The 12,186-nt window shown below is 43.2% G+C and overlaps 1 protein-coding gene across 1 annotated transcript in view; it reads left to right on the top strand.

Moving 5' to 3' along the window:
- The window catches only part of sdsl (serine dehydratase-like), a 57,174-nt gene that overhangs the window by 29,067 nt on the left and 15,921 nt on the right, over positions 1-12,186 (top strand). Inside the window, exons 2-4 of the mRNA XM_070887726.1 lie at positions 475-636; positions 744-783; positions 3,636-3,775. Of these exons, the coding sequence (XP_070743827.1) occupies positions 478-636; positions 744-783; positions 3,636-3,775 (339 nt within the window). The 5' untranslated portion in view covers positions 475-477. The remainder of the gene's footprint in view (positions 1-474; positions 637-743; positions 784-3,635; positions 3,776-12,186) is intronic.

Here is a 12,186-nt window from a genome sequence, read left to right as displayed (position 1 = left end):
AAGACAAACACAATGAAACTCTCAATGCAGTGATGCTGCAGCTTTTTGTTTTTAACCTGTCAATCGCCATCCTCCCTTTGGGGTTATTTTCTTTGAAATGTAATAGTTTGTAATTATGTTTTATTGCAATTGCATTTTCTTATTGCTCATTTATTTGTTCTTAATTGTTTACTGGGCCTTTTAAAATAAAATGGAGAGTTGGATTGTTCACTATAGTTGAATTGTCTCACCTAGTGCAGAGTACGTGGACTACAGCCATATGCCTCCACATGGCTGTACTTAGTCCAATTCTTGCAGCTGCGCTCAGGAAGGCATGTGTAAGGCATCCCCTTACCCTCACAGCTGAAAGATGTCATAAAAACACAGGACCAAGATTGACTTAGAGAGGTGGAAGAATTAAAACCAAATTGGGTACAATCTTTTTGTTTTAAAAATGATCAAACTGATTAATTGATTTTAATCTTCAATTGACAGACAATGGCATCGACAGACCAAAAAAGGTTTCATATCTGCACACCACTTCATGAAAGTCTAGCGCTGTCCAAGGTGGCAGGGACAAAAGTCTATATCAAACTTGACAATGTGCAGCCAACTGGCTCCTATAAGATAAGAGGAATAGGACATTTCTGTCAAAAGGTAAGCAGCAAGTAAATATGCAAATTCATTTTTGCTTTATATTAAAAAGTACTTGGAATTTATATTCATATTTGGCATGCAAAAAACACTGTATATCACTTTTTCAGGCTGCAGAGGAAGGTTGCAAACATTTCGTATGCTCTTCAGGTAAGTAATAACTTACCGGTGATACTTCATTCTGTGTAATTGCACCGAGGCCTGTTGACATGATCGAAACTAAATTGGGTTCATTCTGATTTAAGAATTTATTTTAAATGTGTGTGTAGATGTTGTTGATTAGTGGGATTCAAACTGAATGCCGATGAGCATATTCAATGTTTATTCAGGTTTCGTGGCTCGATAGCTCGGAATCAGCCTGAGAGAATGGGAAGTCTTAAACAAAACCAATTCTACAATACGCTACAGCACATGTAACATGTAATGGTGACAAGTATATGGAAATAATATATTCAAACTAGACACTAGCTGAAATCCTCATTTACCCAAGTTTGCATTGTAAATGGGGGTGGGGAGGACATCAAAATGAAATGAGTTAATCCAGAGTCCAATTTACAATAGAACTCGGAAGTGGGGTTAATAGTTAATCTACGTTGGTAATCACTATGTATAAAGCAAATAAATTTGGGAGTGGGCGAAATCTTGATGAAAAAAAATGACCTTGGCACAGTAATGAATTCAACCTTTAATCTAGAATCAATTCAGCCAGTGTAAATGGGAAAGTGGAAAGTCCTGTGACTGGATACTCCTCTGATCACGAACACTGTATTTTACTTTTTGACTGTGACTTGGTGTTTCTGTGCAGCAGATGCACTGGGGGGTGAAATCTCCTCCCTTCAATGCACTTCAGTGGACTAATGAAAACAGCTAGATGCTTGAACAAAATTGATCCCTTTTGGGTGTTGCTGCATTGCAAGTGTAAATGAATTTTGAGTCACTGACTTCTGGCCCATGCAACCCTGCATAATGGGGTTACTGTTGTGATTTTACTTCTGGGGGAAAATTGATATCAACAGAACAATACATCCAGAAAGCAAGATTTCTGTGAACGAAAAGATATTCTATGGCTCTGTGCATCTCCATAATTCTGTTTGTTAAGACAACTGCAGTAATACACAGGTCTTCCCTGATGGCTTACTTGGTAAGTGCTCCATGCTGCGTGATATTAAGTCATACAGACCAGGAAGATCTTGAGTTCAGTCGCTTGTCTGTTGAATATGAACAGGCTATTTAGCTGTGGGGTGCATTACAAGCAATCCCATTCCTATTGTCACCCGACAGCCTTGCACTTTCCAACAGGAATCACCAGACTGAGAGTTTCAGTGAAAACATAGAAACATAGAAAATAGGTGCAGGAGTAGGCCATTTCGGCCCTTCGAGCCTGCACCGCCATTCAATGAGTTCATGGCTGAACATGCAACTTCAGTACCCCATTCCTGCTTTCTCGCCATAACCCTTGCAACCCAAATTAATTTTTTTCTCTCCTCCCTAAATGGGAACACTGAGATGAATTGGATGCTGAGAGGTTGTTTCCCCTCAAAAGTGTAGAAATAGGGATCATAGTCCCAGGATAAGGGATCAGCCATTTAGAACTGAGATGAGTTGGAATGTCTTCACTCGGAGGATTGTGAATTTTTTGAATCTTTTGACCCAGAGGTCTTGGGATGCTCAGTCGATGAGTATATTCAAGCCTGAGATCAATAAATTTTAGGCACTAAGGGAATCAAGGGATATGCGGATAAGGTGGGAAAGTGGGGTTGGTATACAAGTTCAGCCATGATCTTATTGAATGGCGGAGCAAGCTCGAGGGGCCATATGGTCTACTCCTGCTCCTATTTCTTAAGTTCTTATGTTTAACACTCCACGGCTGCTCCACCTTTGCTATAAAGATTACAAAGAAAAGTACAGGTGAAGGAGACTATTCTGACCATGTAGCTCTTAAGAACGCCATAGGTTCCTCTCTGTCTGTGTTCAGTACCTGCTAATTTTAACTAAATTCTAGCTTGTTTTATTGCTAATCTTTTGGTTTTCAGTCTCTATAGTTGAGCTATCACCTCAAGTCCCCAAATCCATTGTCATTAGTTGTGAATGCGTGGCAACACATGATTCACCTTTAGTAGTAGAAATTCTTACTGTGAATGGTTCTAGGAATTTGGTGCAGCAACACACTAACCTCTTTCAGATGGCCGAATGCTTCACCCTTTTACAGAATGGAATAATCTCCAATAGTTTAATGAATAAGAAAATGGGAAAGGGTGCAAAGTTCATACGAGCTACAAGGAAGTTGGCTGATATCTTTAAGAGATGGTGACAATTATGTTTCCTCTCCTGAATGCACTGACTCTTGCTGAGTTACAGTCCAAGTGAACTGTCGCCAATTTTTGAAAATTTGTTCTTGGGATGTGAGTGCTGGTAGTGCTGCATTTATCACCCATCCTTAGTTGCCCTGAAAAGGTAGTGGTGGGCTGCCGCCTTCAACCGCTGCAGTCGTTGTGGGGATAATGCTTCCACGATGCTGTTGGGTAGGGAATTCCAGCAGCGATAAAGGATTGGTGGCAATATATGTCCAAGTCATGATGGTGTGTGACTCGGAGGGGAATTTGGAGGTGATGGCATTGCTGCGCCTGCCCTTCTTGCTGGTGGAGGTCGCGGGGATACAGGTGCTGTTGAAATAATTGTAGCATCCTTACTGCTGACCCAGCTAACCAAGCAGAGAACTGGGGGGTGGGGGTGTTGGAGGGTTGAACGGGAGTCAAACCTGGCACGTATGGCTTAGTTCCACACTAGGCAAGAATATTTAGCAGCTAAGCCAGCGAGCAAGCTAAATCATTTTTTTCCCCCCAACTAATCACATCCTACTGACTCGTTGGGCACGAGCAAATGTAATTCATAGTGAAAAGCTTTTTTGAACTCTATGCAGGAAATACCAAAATGTGGCAACTTTGTGAAACTCATCAGTTGCCAATATTGCTGTAACAACTGTAGGTGTCTTGACCTTACAGGAGGGAATGCTGGGCTGGCTGCTGCCTTTGCCGCTCAGAAGCTCCAGATTCCTGCCACGATTCTGGTTCCCAGTAGCACACCAGCATTTACCATTCAGAATTTGAAAGATCATGGAGCCTTTGTGGAAGTGGTCGGAAAGGTAGGTCCTAGTCAGAACATTTTGTGAGGCTCCATCAATTGTGTGAAGCCTTGCTGGTGGCAGTCGGGAGTGGGGGAGAGAAATAATTAGGTTGTTTTACAGGCATGCGCTGCCTAATGTAAAAATAAAAATTAGTTCACAAGCTAAATTTCCCAACTTTGTTTAAATTTTATTTCAATTACATTTTTGCCATTTTCATAAAATCGGACCAATGTGTAAATATTGTACATGGTGGGATACTGCTATGTATGGATCCTGCATTTTCAAACAACACAAGCCTCAGAAGCCAGAAGCATTGAGCTTGATGCATAAGTAAAATGATGTGTGCAGAGTCTAATGCCAAAATTGCAGTTTGTGCCAAATCGGAAGTAAACTTGGTGAGGAGGAATAGATGCCCTCCTCTTGATGTGTGTCAAAAATATTTGTTTGCGTGAAGGTAGATTGTGTGTTTATGAAAATATCTCCAAGTATGGCCAGGTACCTTTGTTTTTATGGTAATAAAAGCACCCCAGAATATCTGAACGCAAAAATAATTTACTGAAAGATGAATGAATTGAATATGTAATTTGATAATTCTCTGCAGACGTTGGAACAGACAGTGTTGTTTTTCTTGTTCCGTACATTGCTCTTGATAGTTTAGCTCAACAGCTGTGCCAGCAGTCTGAGGCATTTCAAAAACACTCTAAAGTTAGTGGCTTGAAACAGCCAGCTCAGATTCAATGAGTCTGCTATTAAACCTGCTGAGACCTGCTGTTAGCCACAATTCCAATTCAGACGATGCTCAGCATTGGTTCACAGGGGCCCAGCCCACTGTATTCATTGGGTTTTGCTGTCTTTGCCTATCCATTTGGTTAACTTTGAATTTTCTGGCTCATTGAACTGAATGAACCGTACATGTCACTCAAAGTTTTGCCTGATTGAGGCAGATATTAACCATATACAGTTCTGTTCCCTAGATATTATACAAGAGAAATGTTATGCGAATGAGGATCATTGCTGCAGTAGAATAAAAATGAATGCAAAATTGACATTTAGTAGAAATGGACTTGGGGTAAAGTGTTGACAAGAAGAAAAAGGTTTGCTAAAAAGCAAATGAGAACATATTGACTATCACTCTTTCATTTACTTCAATTTATTTTTTACTAAAGCCTGCGAGGAATCAGTACTGAGTCATCCCTGTCCATCTGTTTGTCACTGTGTTTGAAATAGGTTCAAATAACTTGTCTATTTAGTAAAGGATTAGCTTAAAGCTTGCCTCAGTGGGGAATGCAATATCCCTGTCTGTCTTGATTTGGGCTGTTCTCTGTCAGTGATAGCACAGTAGCTGTAAGAACAGTTAGTAGAGGCTGTTTTTGTGACATCCCAATACTGTCTGGGTTAATAAGCAGATTTATAGGTCACCAGCATAGATTTGATGGAGAGACAAGGGCGCGGGAATGAAGGGAGGAATGGAGGATCATTTGGAGCAAACCTGTTCAATTCAGAGTTAGATTTTTTTAAATTTGAAAATATTAATCTCCAAATTTGAAATACTAATATGGACAGTGTAAGCACACAGAACTGTCACGTATACATATATAAATATGTAACTTGTATATAATTTGTGAGCATTAAGACAGCCAAACAGTTGGCAAAATAAGAAAAATATTGAATTGCATGTGATGGTGGATTTTATGAGTCCATGCATGGCAAGGTACCACACACGCCCTAAGTGCACATCAAAAAATCTTGGGCCAGCTGCTCATGGTTTTCCAATGCATGCTTGCTCTGTGCAAGGATCAGAAAATCCACCCTAAAGTATCACCTCTTGTTTTATAAAGTTAAACCCTGTCAGGAAAATATCATCACATCTAAGTTCTGGCATCCAAAATACAAGGATGTTAATGGTCAAATTATTTTAAGTGCTTCTTGGCTCCTGGTACCACACAATTTTGCGAGTCACAATTTTGACTTTCATTTCTGGTTGCCAGAATTTCCCTGATGGATTGGGAAGGCCCATGGAGTTTGAAATTCTATTCATGGCCCAACTACAAGTACTGGATGGCCACCTTGCTGCCATGGCTCTGTTGTCTTTGATATGGGGAAAGGCTACCTCTCGACCTGGGCCCCTCCCCCAACCTGGCTCCCAGTGCCACTGGAGGCGGTTGTTCCGCCTCATTTAAACTCCAGTTCTGCGAAGTAAATACATCAATTCAGATGGAATGAGTTCAAGGTCAAGTTTTAACCCTTTCACTGCTACTCCTTCTAGTCCCTGTGTGCAAAGCACAACCATCTGTGGCTTTTCTCCATGTTGCAGATGTGTCATTGCCTTGAATGGTGAGACCAACATAACACGCTGCTTATTTGCATATCAATGTTCCTTATTTCCATGACAACGAATCTTATTTACATAAAAGACCTCATTTATTTGCAAACTGGCACATTTTGTTGCAAGCAAATTATGTCCTGAGTAATGACAGCATTAAAGCACATAATAAATCATGGACTAAATCTAACTTTCGTTCCATGTTGCTCCCTATGTACAATATCATTTTTTGAGTGTTTAACATTGCTAGAAGCAATTACTTTAGTTACACATTATCACTGACAATCGTGGTTGTTCCTAAGGCTGTCATCCGTGGAAACTTTTACATGACAAAAATTTGGAGAGGAGATGGGGAACAAAGCCAAACTGTTTGAGCTCTGTGTATCTGGGCTAAAATAATGTTTGGAAAAAGGCGAAGAATCCAATTGTCTCGGAGCCACAGTCACTGAGCCAGGTAGCTATTTTCTTCATAATTATAAGAGCCGAGGAGGCCACAGAACAATTGATTATTTGGTGAAGCACTCGGCCTTTTGGCGTAACTGACCTGACAGGGGAGTAACCACCATAACCCCAAGGTGGTTCTCCCTGGATCAGGAAGGTATATGCTTGCTTTTTTGGAAATAGGAGGTGGGTGGGGTGGCTTGACCCATCCACCTCCACGGAGGTGTGTGGGGGGCCTGACCCATCCACCTCCATGGCACGAACCTGGTATTGCAGTACTTCCAGGAACGGTGCAGTGGCTCTAGGCCTTTTGGCTAAGAGCATTGGCACAGAGTGATCCTTGATGTGTGCAAGGTGACCTCTGGCGTTTGTGATTTGACAAAGAATTGGAACGATTGGCTACGAATTAAAAAAAAAATGACTACATCTGCCAGTGTTTGCGAGGAAGTCCAGTATCAATTTGGACTGGACAGAACAATGTTTGTTTGGCAGCAGCCTTGTCGAATGAGGATAATTCTGCTAGTCAGGATTTGCACCCAAAACCTGCTCCTGAAAAAGCTGAATGGTTGGCAGTATTTTAAAGGTGCCGGTTAATGTGCATGTATGAATGCTGTTTGCATTTTTATTCTCCCCAACTTTCTATTCGCCCATGGGGGCAACATAGCTGAACCCGATTTCATTCTCACCCAATATCCTCACATGCACACTTCAGAATGCAGTGAGAAAGGCTCATTTGGCCAGCAAGCCCACTCAATTCCAAGTCCATGTCATAATCTTGCCATTATTATGGTGATCAGCTGTTTTACTTTAAAATGTTGGGGAAGCAGAACTCTGGCTGAAATAAAGCAAACACTAACTTTGGCCTCCAAAGTCTCCCACTGATTGTGTTGTGTATGCACGCCTGTTTACTGTGTGATGTCTGTAACACTGTTATGCCACACTGAATGTACACTTATACTGCACACACCTTACTGGTACACCAGAGGGTGCTGCTGCTGGAGACCTAGGGGTTGCCTGTACACGGCAGGTAACCCAGTGTAAAAGGGAACTCACAGTTTGTTGTCGTCACTCAGGAGCTGCAAATAAAGGACTACAGGTCTTCACACTTTAAGTATCATACCCTGCCTTGTAGAGTCATTACTAAAGATGCCTACATACGCTACAACTGGCGACGGGAATACGAGGTCACGAACTACACGCTCAACATGTCTAACCTCAGCAATTTACAGAGGGGGAAGATTGGGACGCTTTTGTGGAAAGATTGAAACATTTCTTTGTAGCCAACGACCTGGACGGGGACACACCGGCTACACTACCGAACAAATGCAGGGCCATCCTGCTTGGCAGTTGTGGGCCCATCATCTACGGTCTCGTCAGGGACTTATTAGCCCCGGAGAAGAAAACCACCAAGAGCTATGAGCAACTTGTAACAATCATACAGGAACAACTAAAACCAAAAGAAAGCATCCTCACAGCCAGGCACTGGTTCTACACTTACTGGCGACCTGAGGGCCAAGAAATTGCCAAGTATGCTGTACATTTAAGAAGACTAGCTGCACCTTGTGATTTTGGCGACCACCTTAATGAAGCATTAAAGGACATATTTGTCATCGGAATCGGCCACGAAGGCCTCCTACACAAATTGCTCTCGGCTGACGTCACGGTCACCCTGCAGAAAGCAATTCAAGTGAGCCAGGCCTACATGGTTTCGGCCAGCGACTCCAGGCGAATACTGATCCAGGACTATAAACCGGCGAGCGCAGTGCACCGCATGGATACTTCTAAAGGCAGAAATGCTGCCCCGAGTCCCGCAACCCTGAGTCCACCACATGGGGCAAACCGAATGGCCCTGTGCTGGCGCTGTGGAGGAAACCACAGGGCCCACCAGTGCCGCTACAAAGACTATGCATGCAAAGGCTGCAAAGAGAAAGGGCACCTTCAGAGAATGTGCATAAAACGCTTTACTCACCGCGTCTCTGATGAGTTGGCTGATCAACCGGACTCTGACACAGATGAAGAGGAAGTTTCTCAAACCCTGGAAGTAGAGTATGGAATCTTTACCTGCTCCACCGAAAGTTCTCCTTGGACGATGGAAGTGGACATCGACGGGATCGCAGTTTCCATGGAAATCGATACAGGGCCGAGTAAGTCAGTGATGAGCCAAATGACCTTTGAAAAAATTTGGATGAATCCTACCACTTGACCAAAACTGTCTCCTGTCCAAGCAAATCGTTGGCAGCGTAGGCGTCCAGGTCTCCCAGGGCAGCGTGTTGAACAAACTCCCCCTGTGGATTGTAGCTGGCGACGGTCCCATGCTGCTGGGCAGGAATTGAATGAACCGGGTCCACATCAGGCGAAGTGGTCCTGTGGAAGAAAAGACCACCACAGCCCTCCTGCAGAAAAGCCAGGAAATGGCTACAGCACAAGAAGAAACACTTGTGATCAAAATGGCCGACGCCATTCCACCAGTGAGCATGGAGGAGCATCACATTACACCGAGCAGCCAATCGAATTTGAAGGGTCCCTTAAAGGAGATCAGTAACCAAAAAAATTTAAAGGGGAAGTTTCAACAATTTGAGTACACGGACTTTAAAGCTAAAGATGCGATTAAAGGGTGCAAGTATGAAAATGTATGCAATGTAACAATGAATTGTGATGCTGGTTTAACTAATGTGACTAATGATATGAATGCAGGTGTCAGTAAGGTTAAGAACAAGTTTATTATGCTTAACAGTAATGATAGAGATTGTGAAATGCCTAATGTAACCATGTCTGTTGAAACCAGGACACCCAAAAGTGATGCAAATGCTAGAATGTATAATGCAGACTCGACTATGTGTGATCAAAGCCAAGGTGTCATGTATACCGGTAGGACACTGCCAAAGGACATTGGGTCCTACAGGGACCATGCTGATGCCAATGGAATCCCCCTGTGGGAGACCCCCAGGTCCAGCAGGCTACCTGACCATGTAGCCTGGACCTTTGGAACGAATGTGATGCCCCTTGCAGGACACACACAGAGGCAGTGGGAGCCAGACCCACTACAGGGACAGTGGTCAATGGGCAGCCCAGCCACCACCAATGGCAACCTGCACCAGACCAACCCTACCGCCCCTGGCCACCAGGGCCAACACCAGGTGCATGAGGCCAATACCCTCCAGCTTCCCTGGCAAACCCTGGGATGACCTGACCCTCATCCCAATTGGTGGACAAGGAGCCCACCCAGTCTTGTGGTCGTGCCCACCACCCCACAACTACCCACATCACAGTGTATACACACCACCTACTACTGCCGTGGCTACCTCCCCGAGGGATCCCACAACAGTGATACCCACTTGGTTTGTGTGAGAGGGAGAGGAAATGTACGAGGCCAGCCTCAAGCACAGGGGTCACACCTGGCAACCACACAACCCTCACCACAACCTCCCACAGCCCACCACTGATCACCTCCCCTGGTCATAACAATAAAGATATGAAAAATGCTCAGGGGGGAGTATTGTTGTGTATGCATGCCTGTTTATTGTGTGATGTCTGTAACAGTGTTATGCCACAATGAATATACCCTTATACTGCACACACCTTACCAGTACACCAGAGGGTGCTGCTGCTGGAGTCCTAGGGGTTGCCTGCACACAGCAGGTAACCCAGTATAAAAGGGAACTCACAGCTTGTTGTCAGGAGCTGCAAATAAAGGACTACAGGTCTTCACAGTTTAAGTATTATACCCTGCCTCGTGGAGTCATTACTAAAGGTGCCTACATACTCTACAGATTGCTTCTAAGGAATTGTGTTATGGTGTCCATCCCGTTCACTCCAGTAGCTAAAGGAGGAAAAAATTAACTTGTGTCCAGTCACTACTTGTTTGACTAAAGAAGAATTTGGAAGGTGTGGGCGGAGATATACCTGAACCTCAGTTTTGATTTTGAACTGGAAAGGTTTGGCTTTAGTGATTACGTTTTATCAAAATGATCAATTTACGGACTGATGTTTGTTAAAACTTCACTTTGACCCAGAATTGATACCATGATGGAGGACTGGGTATTGTGTTAGGTAGGCACATACATCCTTCACTAGTGGGACCTTGGGCTCACATACAGGATAAACCAATGAGACAAAAGTATCTGCTAACTCTAAAAGGCCTCTGCATAATGAGTTTGGACTTTTTAAATTAATTCTTTGTGAACAGAAATCAACAACATAAAACTGCCTGTAATTTGTCAGTCCCGCTGTGAGTTTATATTGTGGCTCTGCGTGAAAAATGGAAGATTGATGCTGGAGCAGCAGGGGTAACTCTTGTGAGGTTGTGATTAGGGTGGATTGTGGGGTGAAACGGAGGGATTTCTGTCAAAGTGGAAAATGATTTTAAAAAGTGGAATTTCCTACAGCTGCAGAAAACAATTTAAAAAAAAAAATCCTCAATAAAATTTAAAAAAAACTTGACTTCACAACTTCAGTTGGCCCGTGTTAACTTAAGTTGGGTGAAAGAATTAAACACAGTCTCTAGGATAAAACAGCACTAAGACAGCTCTCCCATCCAGAATTCTCAAATGGGATGTCATGGGATGAGTGAGGGTTAGAAGCTTTCCCATGGTGGACAAGTCAACATAAATAATCTCCTGTGCTCCTACATAGCCGTTACAAAGACGTCTTGGCAGGTGGCTGGGAGCATATCTTGTCTCTTTTGGCCAGGGAATGGTTGGTAGAAAGTGTCGGGCTGATTTTAATTACCAGCAGAGAGCGAGAGAGCGGCAGCAGAGTGTGCCCGCTGCCCGCATGTTCCCGCTGCTGGGAGGGTGAGCCATTTAGAAGTCTGGTCCTCATTTCCATTCCGCAGGTGAGCTATAGGTGCAGCTTGCTGGTGGCAGGCGGGATCAGAGTGGGAACAGGAAGGATAAGTGCAGTGCCTCATTCTTGTCCGCTGGATTGAGATCAAATTGGCCCTCGTTTGTTAATACGATTTAAAAATAACCTTTTAAAATACAAGACGATGGGGATCATTTTCAACTTCGGCAGGGGCAGAAAGCTGGTGGCAGCGAATCAGCTGCCTGTTTATACATCCTGCCCAATTTCCGTTTCCATTGAAGTCCATGGAAAAGAAAAACAGGCAGGATGTCTAACCACTTTTTTGCCCCCAGTACACAAACCTATTGTTTCCAGACATAGACATGGGGAGCTAATATTTGTGCTCTCAGTTCCACTTGATGGATTGCTTCCAGTCTGGGGTGACAATCTATTATGCTCTATTGATGATTAATGTCAAATTTTCATCTTTCCTTGTGGGTGTTGACTGCTCTAACATGGGCAGTGTGGACTTTCTCCTCGATTTGATTATTCCATGGTAAGAAAGGGACCTCAACTATAAACAAATTGAAAACTGTTAAGTTACAGAACAGGCTCTGTGCCTCAAACACAAACAGGCCAATAGCTCACATAATATTTCAGCAGTTCACTGCAGTAAATCCTAAATATGTGAATCTCAGTGTAATTTGATTTAATTAAGTAAAGTTCATTACCACTTCTACCCCATTCTTCATTTCCAAAATCTGACAATCCCACCAGTGTGGTGACAGGAGTGGTTAATAAAGCCAGTTAATACATGCGCAGCAGGGAACATCGTCCTTATTTCAAAACTGGTCTTGATGAATATAAATCTCCATACATGTTA

This window comes from Pristiophorus japonicus, chromosome 8, assembly GCF_044704955.1.
Source record: "Pristiophorus japonicus isolate sPriJap1 chromosome 8, sPriJap1.hap1, whole genome shotgun sequence".
NCBI lineage: Eukaryota > Metazoa > Chordata > Chondrichthyes > Pristiophoridae > Pristiophorus > Pristiophorus japonicus.
This window is presented reverse-complemented; position numbering and strand designations above follow the sequence as displayed.